This window comes from Leptonychotes weddellii, chromosome 11 (genome assembly GCF_054177405.1).
Source record: "Leptonychotes weddellii isolate Sample4059 chromosome 11, ASM5417740v2, whole genome shotgun sequence".
NCBI lineage: Eukaryota > Metazoa > Chordata > Mammalia > Carnivora > Phocidae > Leptonychotes > Leptonychotes weddellii.
The window spans coordinates 69704610-69721229 of NC_138379.1; the positions used below are offsets into that span (position 1 = coordinate 69704610).

At 47.8% G+C, this 16620-nt stretch overlaps 1 protein-coding gene across 2 annotated transcripts in view; it reads left to right on the forward strand.

Moving 5' to 3' along the window:
- IGSF9B (immunoglobulin superfamily member 9B) overlaps positions 1–5019 on the forward strand; it is a 50244-nt gene extending 45225 nt beyond the window's left edge. Inside the window, exon 21 of one of the 2 annotated variants that reach the window (XR_014138844.1) lies at positions 847–968. Coding sequence is in view for 1 of the 2 variants with exons in the window: in XM_006730533.3 (XP_006730596.1) it covers positions 847–1055 (209 nt within the window). In the remaining variant the exon portion in view is untranslated. Of the gene's footprint in view, positions 1–846 lie in introns of both variants that reach the window. The other variant, XM_006730533.3, reaches the window with a different exon arrangement.
- Positions 5020–16620: the final 11601 nt, after the last annotated feature.

A 16620-nucleotide genomic window follows, 5' to 3' on the forward strand; every position in this document is an offset into this window, starting at 1 on the left:
AAGTCTCGTTGTCGTTCAAGACTCACAGGTGAAAATAGAACCGTGCTTTAGTCCTTTGCTCTCACATGGCCCTGTTTTCATCTTTCTTTGTAGGGCTTTCAGTATCTGGAAATTTCATTTCTGTATTTTTTAAGTCCTTAATGTTTGTCTCTTCCTCCTCACCCCACACTAAAGCATAGTTTCTAGAAACCCAGCACTTTACTGCCGTATCTGCCGAAGAGCCGTGAGACAGAGGAGTGGCCCTGGCAGTGTAGAAAGGGCCACGCCTGGCTCTATGGCAAGGATGGAAATCTTGGGTAAAGTCCGTCACTGCTGGGGGAGAACGGGGGTGAAGAAAACGTACTGAGTTCCAACCCATTCTTTGAAGCCCTGATCCCCAACACCTAGAATGATGCTTGGTGCCCGGGAGGCATTAAAAAGGAAATACTGATATTACTCTGATAAAAATTAAAATTCTAGAAACACTAGGTAACAGATTTAAATAAAAATATTTAATATTAAATAAAAGATAAAAAAGAAATGCCGATGGACTAGACCCATCCTGCTTTCTCGGCTCTCGGTACGAGCAGGGGAGCAGACGCGGGTCACTGGTGCTCAGCACAGCTGGCTCCAGAACGGGAGGCCCTTTGGCCACCGGGCTCCCAGCCCTGGCTGGGCCAAAGGGACTGATGGGTCACTGGTGGTGAAGACGGGGGCTCTCTGCTGCAGTTGCCTCATTTTCATGCTAGAGAGCCAGGATGTATGTCTCAGCAGATGAAAAAGGTGAGCGTGTGAGGTTACCACCTTCGCTTTCACCCACTTTATTTTCTTCCCATTTGTTTGGTGCACCTGTTCCCTTCTCCCTAGACGGTTCTGCCTCCCAGGCTCAGCAGCTTCCAGACTCCCAGGTTCTGTGGCCTGATGAAGCCGTCTGCCTCCGAAAGAAGAAGAGACATTCTCGGCCTGACCCCTTTGCCCGCCTCTCAGACCTGTGCCACCGCCAGCTTCCGGAAGACCAGACGGCGATTCTCAACAGCGTGGATCACGACGACCCCGGCCACGCCACCTTGCTGTGACGTGGCGCAGCTCTAAGTGGTCCCAGAGCAGCAGCTCTGGGCTGAGGGGCGGGGAGGGAGGATGAGGGTGTGCCAGCAGAGGGGCAGTTTCGGGGGCTGCTCTGACCTTTGTTCTGCTCATTCTCTCTCCAGCGAGAGTGCAGCCCTCCGAATCCTGGCCAGCGTGTCTCGCTTTGGGGACAGCGGGTCAGGGGCAGACCTGTAGGTAGAGATCAGGAAGTGAACTGGGGACAGGGATCTGCCTCCTCCCCACCTCTCCCCTCTTCACTGGCTTGATTTTTCTGACCTCTTCAAATACCTTTGGAAGTGAAGAAGGGGAAAACAATGGCTTTTACTGCTCTCTGCTTCTGTTTCAGTTTTTCAAGTCCTGGAAGAGGGCTAGACTGCCCATCCCATCTTCCAAATCTACATATATATAGATATAGATACAAATGCATATGTATGTAGTTTGTGGGTTTCTCTATGTATATATATATGTACATTGAAGCAAAGTGCTGTTTATTTTTGTGGTCAGTGAAGGAAGGAGGACGAGGGCAGCAGACTTGAGGGGTTTGTAAGGAGGACCGGCAGAGAGCCGGCTGGGCGTCCTGATGTCTGTCCTGGGTGTTATTCCTCCTGAAACAGGATTCATGCCTTCTCAGCTGAACTCACTTCGTCTCTCTACCCTCTCCCGTCCAGAGCCGAAATGGGGCTTGCCATGATTGCCGGCTGCCTGCTTTGGGGGGTTCAGTAATGAGTTACCACAGAACTAAACACAAGCCTTTATTTCTTGGTTCCTGGGTGAAGAGAGGGTGGCCAGCAAAGGGCCAGACTGGTATCTTTCTTTCTTCCACAGTTTGGCTCATGCTACGGCAGTCGAAGCTGCTTAGCAGTGGGGCCAAGAGGCAGGTCCTGATGCACAAACTCGAGCTCATCTGTCAGTAGTCCCTCTTAGTCCAGCCAGGGCCAGGAGCCCTGCGGCCAAAGGGCCTCCCATTCTGGAGCCATCTGTGCTGAGCACCAAGCTGCCGCGGCTCTATTTATATCCTGCCTCTGGCTCGGCACCCTCCAGAGGACTGTTCCAAAGGCGCTGATTGGATTCCTCCTTTCCTTTTGTGGGAGCTAATTCCCCAGATTGATTAATTGCCACTTGTGGGGAGCCTGCCTGCGGCTGGCTCCTTTCCATCTCTCCACGTGTTGCCTGCAGACTCTTCTTTGCCCTGGGCCCTCCTCCATCCCGTGGACCCAAGCTCTAACAGGATGGGATCAGAGGAAGCAAGGGTGCCCCCGGTTTCCAGGCTCTGGGGGCACTCTGGATCCCCTCTGTCCTCCCCAGTTTTACTTATGTGAAACTGGCTGAGGTGAGGGGGGTGGTGAAGATAGAAGGGGTGGTAGGTGGGGGCCTGGGCTCTGATCCTTTTTCTGCCAAAATCTTGTCCTAATTCGAACTCTTAGCACCCAGAAGCTTCTGTGAGGTTGTCTTTAAGTGACTAAAGATGCATCTCTCTCTTCCAGTGAGATAATGATGCTGCCCAAGAGCAGGGCGGAAGGTCCTGAAGACGGATAGGGGTGCCCCTGCTCTTTCCCCTCTTCTTCTGCAGGAGCCTACCCTCTGGCTGCCTGGGAAGAAAGGTGGCTATCAGGTTCCTTGAAGTATTTCCTTCTCGGTGCTGTTGTCTTGGCGGGTTTGGGGACATCTACCTCCCCCCAGTTGCATGCTTGGAAGTTGTCCAAGTCAAAGCACTAGAGGCTTCTGCTGGTCCCACTGCAGTTGCTAGTGGCTTAGCCCTGATGACCTCAGCAGGGGGAGGCTCTGAGAGCTGGGGAGCTGCTTCTTGCTGGGAACTTCCATCTTAGGGAGTGGATTCTTCTCTGCCACACAAGCCCTGTGCTTCCTTTCTCTCGCCTAACGAGGGGGGACTGATTCTGCTGTTGGGGTTCTGCCACATGTCGCACAACCAGGGTTCATTTCTGAGGGCGATGAGTCATTGTGACCGAGGGGGGAAGGGGCAGTTTCTGGCCCTCATTTTGCTGCCTGCTCCATTCTTCTGGGCTGGGCCTGCGCCCTTGGGGTGGAGCCTGGACCTTTGGGCTGACGCCCTCCTCTGGGCATCCAAGACCCCCCACTTTACCACCAGGCGGCAGCTCCAGCGAAATGGAAAAGCAGAGGTTGGGCGACTCCGTCTGGTTTCCGAGGCAGCACCACCTCTGCCATCATGTCCGACAAGCGACTCGCTGAGTACCTCTCGTGGGGCGTGTGGGGTCTCACACCAGCTCAGTCTGTAGCCTCTCTGGGTGTGTGGTTTGCCGAGCAGGGAGGATCCTGGCTGAAATGTGAATGTGGGGTGCCAGGGCTGTAGGACTTCAGGGTGAATTGGGCCAATCTTTCTGAGCCCTGTGCTGGGAGTTCCAGGTGCTGAGCTTAGCAAAGAAGAGGAGAAGGTGAGGTGGAAGGCTGTGCCTCCTTAGGATGTCCTACAAGGCCGAGAGCCAACCTCTGGGCTGCGGTGCCTCAGACTATGGCTGTGCTTTCCCGAGGGGCCCACCAGCAAGCTCTCTGCCGGGCTAACAAAGGTGCTGACCCCTGTCTTCTCTTCCTCTGGCGGTGCCCCTTACCTCAGCACATCAGACCAAATGGTGGGAGCTGTGCTTGCTGCTGGCCACTGAGTGGCAGCTGTGCTGGGGCGTCCCCAAGGCTAGGGGAAGGACACACAGCCGAAGTATCTCTCAAAGGCCTCACACTCACCTCTCCTCCCAAGATGGCCTCCTTCTTGCGGCAGTGTCCTTGAAGGCCGGCAGCCTTTCTGCAGCCCCGGCAGCTATTTCAGCCCTTCCTTGAAGGGCTGTGGTGGAAATTGGCAGAATACAGTCCCCTCTGTCCATGCGATGGAGGGTAAAGATGTGGGAACACGCTTCTGTGCTGGGTGCGTGCACATGTGTGAGGGTGTGGTTGGGCATGTGTGCGTAATGGGGGTGTAGCCATTTCTAGGGACCAAATGTCCTTTGTACTCTGCCCTTGAACAGTTGCAATGTGCACTCTTGAGCTTCCTACGACTTTTGCGCTCCGCTCTGTGGGCGATCAAATGTCTTCCAGACTTCCTCTTTTATGGTCTGGTACCTTTGCAGTAGAAGCAGCTCAGATAAAAACCTATTCCTGTGTCTCAGACTTTTGCCTGCCCCTTCATTCTGCACCCTGACCAGAAACTGTGACTGTTTCAGGGTTAGGCGATTTGCAGACTGGGACAAGGGTAACATGATTCTCGAAGGAGCCTGAAGCTGAAAGTATGTAGGAGGGTCTGAGACTGCAATTGTTTACGGGGAGTAAATGAGCAATAAGGAGAAGGCGAATCCTGTTTCTTGATTGCTGGCTGACCACACCGAGTGGGTTTCATGGCTTGCGTGGGGCCATGTGTGTGGATCGTTGTTTGTGGCCAAGTTCAGCACGTGCTGGTGAGCCCCACCACTGTATCTCCCTGCCTGCCTCCCTAGCTTCTTTCCTTGCGAGATGGGGGGCGGAGTAGGAGAGACCTTTGGAGATTCTACTTTCTATATAGGAAGGATGCATCATCCCACAGGGCTGGTGGGGTCTGTGCCCCACTTTGAAGAGCCTGTGTCCGATGATCATGCTCTTGGGGGCATCTCAAGCAGGGGTGGATTGGGGTGAGTAATTACTAATATTTTTCAATGCTCTCTGTCTTTGTTTTGATTTGGGATCTAAAATATTTAGGGTTGTAGTGATTCCAGTTGTTTTCCTGTGTCTTTTTTATGCAGAGGAAACTGGATAGGGTTCAGATGTGGAATTTCCTCACTAGTTTGGTTTTTGTTTTATCTTCTTTTGTTTTTTGCTGAGTTGACAAAACAGTAGCTTCAAGGGAGAAACAGACTTCACAAAGCGTCAGGGTGACTTTGCCACTCCCCGGGATTAGAACCCAGGGCTGAGGTGCGCATGGCTGCAGCTGTTTCTTTCAGTTTTGTTAGGAAAGCCTTCTGGGGGGTTGGGGTGGGCTGGGGGGAGAATTGTACATAAAGTACATTTTATTACTATGTAGAAACATAAGAAAAGAGAAGCTAACGGTTAATCTTGGGCTTGCTTTGCTTGCATGTAAAGGAGCTTTGGGCGCCATCACAGGGATTTCTGGGGAGCAGTAGGAAGGAGTCAAAGGGGAGAGATGGGTGGGAGCAAGGGGCGGCTCCCCTGAGTGCATCCCCATTGCTCCCCCTGGGTAAGAGTGCACATTTTCACCAACCCTTCTGGGCCAGCTCCGCCTTTGTATCTTCTTCAAAATAAAAGGAGGCAGGCTCCAGCAGGCTGGAGGCTTGGAGCCCCATGGGGCTGTGCTTGTTGTTTTGGGGAGAGGGTCCAGATCTAAACTGAATAAGGGAATTGATCGGGTGGGGTGTTTCAGGAAAGGGAGTTAGAGAGTTGGAGCACAGAAAGGAGGTCAGTTTCTTTTGCCTGGTGTCTGTAAGGCTGGAAGGGGAATAGAGGGCTAGGTCAATCACGAAGTAGAAAGAAGGTGGGGATCCTGAGATATGACAGTAAGGCCAAAGCCAGGGGACATCAAGCCTTACCTTTCTCATTGGGGCATGTGATAACTTAATTACCCCTAAGGGTGCAGTGTACATGTTGGGGGGTCATCCCAAGAAAAGAAAGAGGAACAGTTGCCTGGGGTGGGGCAGGCTGGGGAGTAGTGGCAGTGAAGATCATTTGGGGGACAGGTGTGGGAGGGTGATACAGTCATTGAAAAAAGACTGAGGGGTGGGGTCTTGGCACATAGGCCCAGACTGGATCTTGGAAGAGGTTTTGCTTCTTAGCTGGACCTCTTTGCTTCTTCTAGAATTAGCCTACAACACGAAGCGCCCAAACCCAACATGGTCATATTCTCTGTGATGTCCTTCAGCTTCATCTGTTTGTTTTCAGAGGTTCCTCAGGCCCAAAGCTAGGAGACTTGTCTTGAGATCCCCATCGTATTGCCAGCTCTGTGTCAGTAGAGAAGAAAGACTCATTCTCATGAGCTTTGTGTGTTTGTTTTCATAAGCAGAAGTGGCAGATGGCCCTTTCCCTCTCTCCCATGATCTTAAACTGCTCGTAAGACATTGTTGCTGGTGATGGAGAGGAAGGACTGGGGTTTGCTTTTACATTTGTCACCTTTTCTTCTTGAGGCACAGAGACCGCCTTCAGACCATGAAGCCACACAGTGGCTTTATGCCTAGAGGTTTGGGTCTCACTTTCTCCTCCTTTGACGGGGTAAGGCCACCAGTCTGATTGACATAGAAGGACAAAAGAGTTTCACTCTAAAGTCAGACCAGCCATTCCGCTGTCCTCTTTGATGTCTCCAACCCTGCCTCCTTTCAGATTGAGAGGTAGAATTAAAAATCTCTTCTTTAGAAGAAGTCCATAAAAATCAAGCCCAGATGGGACTTCAGCCCTCCTAGCACCTTAATGTTTGGTTGAGGAGGGGTATCCATTACTACCCCTCCTTCCAACTGGTTGTGAAACCACGCTGGTCCAGTGCTTTATTTCTGGGACCCCATCTATACTTTCAAATAAGTCTTTTGTGAACAAATATAATATCCTCACCACATGCTCTGTGTTTTGGGTTGCTGAGAGGGTAGACGTGTTTTCATAACCTCATTTTAAGCTGATCAAATAATTTCCAGTAGATTGGGTCTGATTCAAAGGCCCTCCTTCCCCAAAGATTTCTGGGTAGGAAAAATTAAGCATTAGTGCAAATATCATTAATGGCTCGCCACACCTTATAGAAGGAAGAGTTGAAGTATCTTGATTAATAAATACTTTGGTAGGAGAGCAACCAGCAATTAAAATCACTTAGGTATTCTCTTCTGTGATAGTCTATAGTATTAGTTGGGGTTTCTGAAGAGGGCTGAAGAAGTAATTGCCAACTCTGGACCCCTGGCTGGGAGAGCTAGATTAGGGAGGTAGAGTGTACAGATTCTCAGTTCCTGTCGCTGGTACCTTGGCTGTTTGCCTTTCCCATCTCATGAGAGGGGGACGTGAATGGCTGTCTGGGCCTGTTGTTCTTTTTGGTCTTAAAGACATGTGCTCCACCATCCCCACCTCTCCCTGGCACTGGGTTTCCTGGATTTATTTTAGGAACTAGGGCAAGCTCTCCACCTCCACCCCATATACACACCAGTTAGGCCTTTCCTTCCTTACCCTACTTCTTTATGGCTCCAGGGATCTTGAACTTGTGCATGGTTTACGATGGGGAGATGGTTGGGTGGGGAAGGGAATCTGGGAGGGGAGATGGGTTGGGCTGGGAGGGGGGATTTACATTTTCAGCCTTAGAAATACTGCGAGCATGCTTTTGGGTGATGTGTGGGGTTTTCACATAGTAGGTGGAAGGGGCAAATGCTGACCCCCCTCATGGGTGATGAGGACTTAGAGGCTTTTTGCTTCCTTTTGGCTTAGGGCATCTATGAAGCCTCATTTCTGATGGAGGGGAATAAACCTCCTCATGGTCATCTTGCAATCCTTGGAAGGCAACTGCCAATCATTTCTGTCAATGAATATCTATATTGCCTATGCGAACAATGAGAGGTCTGTCATGAGTAGACAGTGTCCTAGCTGGGTCAGAGAAATGGGGCTGTCTCACATGTCCCTCTGAAGTTGTCAGGTCATCTCCCTGGTCTCCAGCCCCAGCCAGCTGTCTAGTCTGTGTTCCTTTCCTGGGCTCAGGAAGTGAGAGTGTGCATGCTATGTGGGTATGAGGGTGTCTGGTTTGTCTGTGTATGTGAGTATATGGGGTGTGAGAGTGTGTGGTGTGTGGGTATGAGTGGGAATGGTGTGTATATGGTGTTTTGGGGGCGTGTGGTGTGTGTTGTGGTGTGATATGGTGTTTTTGTTTGGCATGTTTATGGTGTGTGTATGTGAGTGTGTGGTATGTGTGTTTGTGATATGTGGGTGTTTGTGTCTGTCATGTGTGTCGTGTGTTGGTGTGGGGTGTGTTTGTGGTTTGGGGTATATGTGGTGTGTGTGTGTGTGTGTGTGTGTGTGTGTGTGTAGAGGTTTATAAGGACACACTAATTTGCCTGAGTAGCATCAGGCCCTAGACGACCCTCTTTTTGGTTGACTCTTTGATAGGCAACTTCTGTTTAGGTAGGAGGGTGAAATTAGTACACCATCTTTAGTGTATTTTTTATGGAGATTGTATATAAAATTATATAAATACATATAATTTGTTCTATTTTAAGGAGAGAGGGGAACTTATGTAAGGGGTGGGTGGGTGCAAGGATCAGATGCAATAGTCAAGAGTGGGAGGCTTCAGGCAAATGGGGCATCTGGGGAGTGGGAAGTGGGAGGACAGGAGACTCAAGCTGGGCAGGAGGAGTGGGGCTCACGCCCTTGGCGCACATATATAAATATACAGAAAACCTATATAAAGTCTAGCTAGCTAGCTTATCTATATATCTATATATCTATATGAAGTCATAGTTTGCTTTATTTTTGTACCTGTGCTTAGAGATGTTTTGAGCAGGACTGCCTTCCCCAGGTGGTCTGGAATACTAGCTCATGCCTTGATGCCCCCACTTCCCCCGTCCTTCCTCCATGCCTTTCTTCCTCTGAGACACTCTCTGTTCAGAGTTGCTTGGGTCTTTCTGATAGAAATGTGTGTATATGAAAATTTAAAAAATAGCAAAACAATAATCCACTTGCAGAAAGGACAAGTGAGCTGAAGGTTGTGGGAAGCTGTTGGATTTGATAGCCGCAAGAAACACAGATCCAGTATCTCTTGTCACTAGTAAGGACCCTGAGGCTTGAACACGTTGGCACAGGTGCTTACTACAGTGAGGACGGAGAGTTGAAGACTGTGAATCTATCCTCTTATTGCTGGGGGTTGGTACCCAGTTCCTCTGAAGGAATCTGGCTCAGCAGCATTAGAAAGGAGAAGGTTAGGATTACCTATGGGCTTACAGCAGTACTTGTCCTGGTTGTGGCACCTTGACTCGAGCACTCCTGGAGGGTGTGGCAGTGAGACGGGTGCATCTTGAGAGAGCTTGGCCAGGCTGCCTGCATGGGCTCAGATATGGAGAATACCCTGGTCATTCTTGCTGCAGATTCTTGGAACCAGTGTGAATGTGATATCTAATATAAATATATCATATATGCTTTTTACAGCTATTATTTTAATTGGAAAATAAAGTGTCGTTGGAAATGGGGTGGTCCAGTCCTGGGACACTGAGCGGAAGATGAGGTATGAGAGAAGAACTTTGGGCATGATGGGGAGGATGGGGCTGGGTGGAACCTCCTGCCATCTGGCCTGGGACCTACAGACCCCAACAGTATATTGAAAGAATTTGGCCCAGATTGGAGATTCTAGAGAGTGGGAGCTTACTTGCATTGGAGCAGGAAACTCTGTGTGGCCTGAAGAATACCTCTTTGAGAATTCAAGACCTCACATATACTGCAAGGCTGTGCACCTTGCAGCCTCAACAGTCGTCTCTTGGGTGCTAGCTTTTTCTTCTGACTTGCCAAGAGCTCCGAATGATGTATTTGAAGCTGGTAAAGGGCCAGATGGTACAGGCAGCCAGGAGAGACTTGTGGCTGCAATCTCTCTGCTCTCATCCTGCTCATCAACTACAAAAGGCAATACTAACCCCTCCTCTCCAACCAAAGTGTCATGTTATCCAAGAGCTTTTGTCTTACGGGGTTTGATCTTTAAAGGGACTCAGATGCCCCAGCCACTGAAAGGGCTCTCTTTACATTTTGGGGGTTTTATGGGAAGAGTAGGTTGAGGTGGAGCTTGAATCTGACTCCTGACCCTACTGCCCTCACAACGTAGACCTTATAGGGCTCTGGCATTCACTCAGGCACTGTCCTAGAGGCCCTGGGATTACTTGCTCAAAACACTTCTCATTTTCCAAGGACACTGAAGGAAAATGGGCTTTGTCCATGCAGTACTAGAAGGGCTCTAATTATGAGTCCAATTGGCCGTGTGTCCATCCTTGACTAACTTTTTCTGCAGTCTTCCAGGAGGCCAAAGGAGGATATAGCCAGATGTTTCTTAGTAAGATTTTTCAGGGAGGTTGGGCAAGAGACAAAGCAGCACATTCTATGTCCCTTCCCAGCTCGCATCCTAACCCATTCCAACCTACCCAAGCCTCCACACCAAGAGGGTTTTCCATTATTGGTTTTTGTTTTGGTTTGGTTTTTTGTTTGGTTGGGTTTTTTGCTCTTAAAGTGGTCATCCTTTCTCTCTCCATGGACCCTGTCCCATTTCTGGTACTCAATGCAACCAGCAAAATAAATCACTTTAGCATCCCAGGCCCCTCAGAGGGTTAGTACCCTCAGTAGATCTACAGTTGCTCTAAAACTCTACTTCTTCCCACATTATACTTAAGGCTTGATCCTTAAGAATCCTCAGCAGCATCAAAGTATACAAGGTCAAAAGTTGTTGACCACATTCCCATTTCATTCTTTAACCTCCAGTTGGACTCTTCATTTATGGAAGGAAAAGTGAAGGCAAGGGACATAGCCCCCACCTTGAAATTTTCGAATGTGGAAGGGATGTAATGCTTACTTCTACCCTTTCCATAATCCTGGCCATAAGCCCTCAGAAAGATGGTGAAAAGATAGACATTGAAGAGGGGGGAAGGATAGATAGCCCAATGTAGATCTCCAGTTTCTCTGAAGAGCCATCCTTTTGCAAAGGCACATGGAGCAAAATGGTTTGAGATCTGATTATATATGGAGTGAGCAAAATTCCCTGTCTTTGAACCTCTCAGTTAACAGGACAGGTTGGTGGGATGGGTGCTCCGATTAGGCCTATGAGGCCCATAGCCCCTGTTGGGAACATGAGTTGTTCCATATGCTTGTGCCATGCTCCTTGGTCCCCACGTGGTAGAAGGGATATTGAATTTTGGCTTTTCCCTTTCGGTAGCTGGTGGCAGGATGTGTGGAGTTGTTTTACTTTTGCTACCTCTGCTAGATGGAACAAGAGTTTGGAGTAGACTGAGTCACTGGGAATTGCTCACCCAAGGATCCGGGTACGTCATATCCTTTCCCCCTTTATCATCAACTAGGATCTTGGGGAAGAGGGGTTTGTCTATTGCTCTATGGCTTTTTGCTCAGCCCTTCCACTCCTCTTTGCTGTAGATGCCCTTGCTGCGCCACTTTGGGCAGTATAAGAAGTGGGAGGTGGGAGAACAGCAGAATCTGCACAGCACTCTTCCTGTCCATAGGGATTGGCCACAATACTGGACTGTGGGGCTATCTTCTGTTGTTTAGTAAGCCACAGTGCAGTGTGCCCAGGGACTGGGAGGGAATGCTTTATGGAATGATCTCGACTGCTGGAACTTTAGATGGAATGGTTGGTTTAGGAAAGAATAGCAGTTTAAAGCTCCATTTACCAAGTCGTATACATCAATCTCAAAAGATCTTGACATCTCATTCAGATTTCATTTCCACACTACCATCTGTGGGGCCAGAGAGCGAGGGCATGGATGACATGTGTTTCCCCATGTTGCTCCTTCTCCACAGCCATTGACTTGCAGGGACTGCGTCCTGCTTCATGCCAGGGATGCTCGGTTCCCTTCACCTTCAGCTTTTTCTCTTCTACCAGGACAGATTCTGTCATCCTGAGTAGACTTCTTCCATCACACACCTGGAGGCAATTTTGTATAAATTTGTTTTCCTCATTCACCCAGTGGCCTGTGGACACACAGAGGGTGGGGGTGGCTAGGCAGTGCAGGTGGGGAGGGGCTCCTGATGCCCCCTCCCCAAGACCTCTTAAAAACTCCATACCTCCAGATGCCTGGTAGCCTCTTGTATGAATTCTTTTCTGATGAATCTGGATGTGATGATCAGTTTCGTCATGGGAGTTCTTGCTCTCATTTCAACCTCTTTCTTTTCCTTCTTTAGCTTTCTTTGGGAGCTGCTCTCCACCCATGCCAGGCCTTCTCGTGAAGACCATTCAAACCTCGTTTCCATTCTTGAATGTCAAGTATTACCACATAACTGCGCTAGGGTGCTTTATGGTGCTGTTCTTGAAGAGGCCAGCTGGACTGAACCTCCTTCGTCCCACTGGTTCCTTAAATCTTGCTGTATTTTGTCTTCTATTTGATTTTTTTTCCCCCTAGGGGTTGGGGGTGGGAGACATGGGGATGGCTTTTGTGTTCTCTCCCTCTCTTTTCTTCATGTATGGACTGGTTAAAGTCAGTTATCATGGGCAGCTGACTTCATGGTATTGGTTGGCTGACTTTGGTTAATTATTAAAGACACACCAACAAATTGTACAGCTGCACACAGAACACCTTTAAGTGTGGATTTGAATGGCAACTAGAGGCTTACTTTTTGAACTTCAGGTATGTAACTCAAAAGTAAATAAAAACACTATTTTTTCAGTAAGCTTTTTTTTTTTCTTCTAAGAGACAATTTAGAAATCAAACTATAAGAACATTAAATCGGTGCTGTACCAAAGCCTTATATGAACATACTTACACTCTGTATAGCCTGTCTCTGGTGAGCTTCTTGCTCTCTCTCACCCTCTTCTCAAAAGCCTGGGAGTGTCAGTGTGTGCCAAGCCTGGGGCTGGGTCTTGGGAACCTGTGGGCCAAGGGGACCCCTTGGAGCAGAGGATGATGGTGAAGATGGGACACCGTTCTGCTTCCTGAGTAGACTTTGAAAGGAAACCAGGCATTTGTGTATGTGTGTGTGTGTGCATGTGTACGTGTGTGTGTGTGTGCTTACAGGTGCACAATGCCAAAGTGAATGCACTAACTGGGGGTCTGGAAGGAAGACCCAGGTTGGGTCTGGGAGTGGGCTGGTTGTAATGAAAGGGGGAGTGTGTCCTCTCCCCTATTTCCTGTCCTTCCCTTTCCTCTCTGTCAGGGAATGGAGGTGTAGGGAAACAGCTATACTCTTAACCAGGTGCTTTTCCCTCAAAATCTCCAAATGCTAAGCATCTATAAAGAGCCCATCTAAGAGGCAGGCATCTCCAACCACCAAATCACAGACTGCCAAGATTGGGAGGAACCTTTCTTCTCTCCAGCTCTTGCTTGCTTTCTTGGGGAAGGGGGCTCCTCCTGCAGGGTCCCTTGACCTCCATTCCTGGGCCCCAGGCTTGTTCTAGCTGCCACCTCTCCAGGTGGACTCCGATTGGCTGTCCTACCCCTTCTTCCCAAACCACAAAGAAGACCCGGCTTGAGATGACCCCTAAGCCACGCCTGCTCTGTGGCCCTAAGCAATAATGCCTGCCCTGGCTACCAAGGACTCCTTTGGCCTTAGACTCTTGCCAGTTAAAAAACCGAGTGACACCCCAAACTCAATTAGAGAGGATCTGCAGCCTGTGTTGGCTCAGGCTGCCATGCCAGGCTCCACTCACTGGGACTTTCAGGCTTGCTGGATACTAACCAACTCATCGCCAACACTGCATGTCCATATAGTGAGTTAAAAATCAAAACAAGCAAACACGTACATACACAAACAAAGAAAAAGGACAAAGGGCACATCAAACGACAAGATGTGTAGCCAGTGAAGGTATCCTGGGAGTGTTGCAAGTTAAACTGATTAAAAGAAGTTGAGTATTTAATTGCTCCTCATGTAACATTACTCTGCTTCAGAAATGTTTTGTATTTTGATATAAATAAACATTTGCTAAAAAAGTTTATTTTCTAATTTTATTTGTACCTAAGAAGTATTTTCTGATATCTTCTAATCTCACCTCTGGCTTTAGGTCTCTCTAATTAACCCTAAAATTTTAAACTCATGACTGAACCTGATTCTGGAAGGATTTGAGGCTTGGAGATTAAGGAATGACTTCATTCATTGAGCAAATATGTACTGAAGGTATTTTATGTGTGAGTCCCTGTTCCATGCAGTTGGAATCCATCGGTGAGCAAAACAGATAAGGTTTCTATTCTTCTAGGGTTTCTATTCTAGTTGTGGGGAGACCAACAATAAGCAATTACCGCAATAAGAAAATTACATAGAATATAATAAGGTGATAAGAGCTTTGGAAAAAAAAAATAGAGCAGGATAAGGGACAGGTGGAGTGCAGAGGGAGGGCAGTTTAAACTGGTTGCAGTTTAAAACAGATCACCTGAATGGGCCTCCCTGGGACAATAACACTAGCAAAAACTAATGGGTAGCTCAGCTCAGTGTCTAATACCCATAAAGTTCTCTAACTTGGTAGATTTTTTTACGATGCCTGAGAGCTTTACAGACTAGAAGATATGCTGACTTTTCAATTATGAGATGAAGAGAGTTTTTTGATTCCATCTTTGTCTAACTGAGCCCCCACTCTAATCCAGGCTGGCCCTAGGCAAAATGTTACTACAGGAGTCAGTGGTGCCATGACTCTTCATGCTTGAATTATGTCTTTCCTTTCATTTGAAGGGATTAGCAGGCTTCCACATCTCATTCCATCATCCCCAAGGTTGATTTGGTGGATTTGACTGCCTAAATCAGCATGCTTTCCCTCTCTTAACACACCATCTTTCTTTCTTTCTTTCTTTCTTTCTTTTTCTTTCTTCTTTCTTTTTTTTTTTAGAGAGTGAGAGTGCTCATATGAGTGCATGCACGTGCCAGTGGGGGGAGGGAGCAGAGGGAAAGGGAGAGAGAATCTTAAGCAGGCTCCACGCTCAGCATAGAGCACAAGGCAAGGCTCGATCTCAGGACTTGAGTCGAAATCAAGAGTTGGAGGCTTAACCCACTGAACCACCCTGGTGCCCCTTTCTTGTTTCTTGATATCCTTCCTGTGTTCTATCTCTGCAGTACTCTCTGAATATCAACTCATAGGATGCTTGGTTTTAATTTCACTTTGTCTTTGGGTGCAGGGCAAATACCATGATATCCCTATTTATGCTCAGAGTCCCAAGTGAAGAAAACAACCAACCAACCCATCAGCCAAACAAACACAAACAAAAATAGGTCCATCTACAAATTTAAACACATTTGCCATTGAGTAAAAAGTCTCCATATAAAATTCCCTGAACACCATGAGATGGGGCTCTGATGCCAGCGAGCTTTCTATCTAGTGTTCACGTATCTTGCTTTGGCCTTGATTATTGGTCACAGTTCTCATCCATACCTAGTTTCCATTTCATGGCCTCTGCCCTCCCTTTTTCTTAGCAGGCCATAACGAAAATATTTTTTTTTAAGATTTTATTTATTTATTTGATAGGGAGAGAGAGAGTGAGCACAAGCATGGGGAGGGGTAGAGGGAGAAGCAGGCTCCCTGCTGAACAAGGAGCCAGATGCAGGACTTGGTCCCAGGACCCTGGGTTCATTACCTGAGCAGAAGGCAGTAGCTTAACCAACTGAGCCACCCAGGCACCCCAATAACAAAAATCTTTTTGATACTTCTTGTAGACTCTGGACTTGATTTTTAAAAGCCGATACATGAAGGAGCGTTTCACTGTCTCCTATTTACATAAATGAGTGTGGTGGCTACATTGCCAAACCCACCCTCACGCAGGCCAGCTCTCAATTTCGTCACAGTAGGTGGCAAAACCCAGTGGTCCATTAATCCTCTCCCAGTGGTGTGTATTTGACAGGAGGAGCTTGTGGACAGAAAGGAACATTTTTGTCACATTTGTCAGCTCTGTGGCAAAGATGAGTTTTAAAAAAATTAACTAGTGAGGAAAAAAATAAGTAGTTTGGATCAGGAGGCCCTTCTCTGTGTTAAATTGTGTTATTTTAGGGACTTCAATCTATTTTTAAAATTGGCCCTAACTTCATGTTGACCCGATGCTCCATGCTTTAAACAATTCTTTCACATGTATTTCATTTGGTGCTTATGGTAACTTTATGGCTTAAGTAAAATATGTGTTTCTCTATTTTTTAGAGATAGGAATGAGAGGGTGAGAACCAACAAATGAGTCACCAATGTCCCTTTTTTCCTCTTCCCCTCCCCCTCTCTCCTTCTGCCTCTGCATCCCCATTGCTTCCTCCCCTATTCCCTTCTTTCCTTCAGCCCTTCCATACCCCTCCTCATTCCACAAAGGCTATAAGGCAGCAAGAAGTTGCCTAGAAAATAAGAAGAGGCCTCAGACATTAGTCCTGGTCCTGTATTTTTTCTCTTATGCTTCCTCTCAGATGGACACGTTCCAGTGCCTGGATACCTGTATTCTCCCAGTGAGGTCATATAGCCCCCTGAGTCTGGAAAATGAGACTCTGGAACCCTACTGAGCAAAGCCAATACATTTATTAGTGGGAATTCAGCTAAATGACAGTGACAAAGAAAGGTGGGGAAAGACCATGGGATAAGCAAACTTTATAAGCTTTATAAACCTCAAAACACTACTGATTTCTGGGGTCAAGACCCTTTGCTTTTAGGTTTTAGAAAGAAACCAGGCTGTCCTGGGCAGTAAGGGACCTTCTGTCCTCATGCAGACTGCATGGTACATGGTAAGCCCAAGTCAGACTTGTAAACTAGCAGAAGTTTCCTTTTGTATCCCCAGTCTTCCCTTTTGGGATCCTTTCCCCTATTTCCACTGAATCCTTTCCCTCTATGGTTAGGGCCCCTGTACCCTTCTGTCCACTAACATGGTGTTAAGGAAGGATCTCAAGATGCTTTAGTTTCTTCATCAGGGGAGATGGGTAAGATCTTTCCCCAGGGCCATG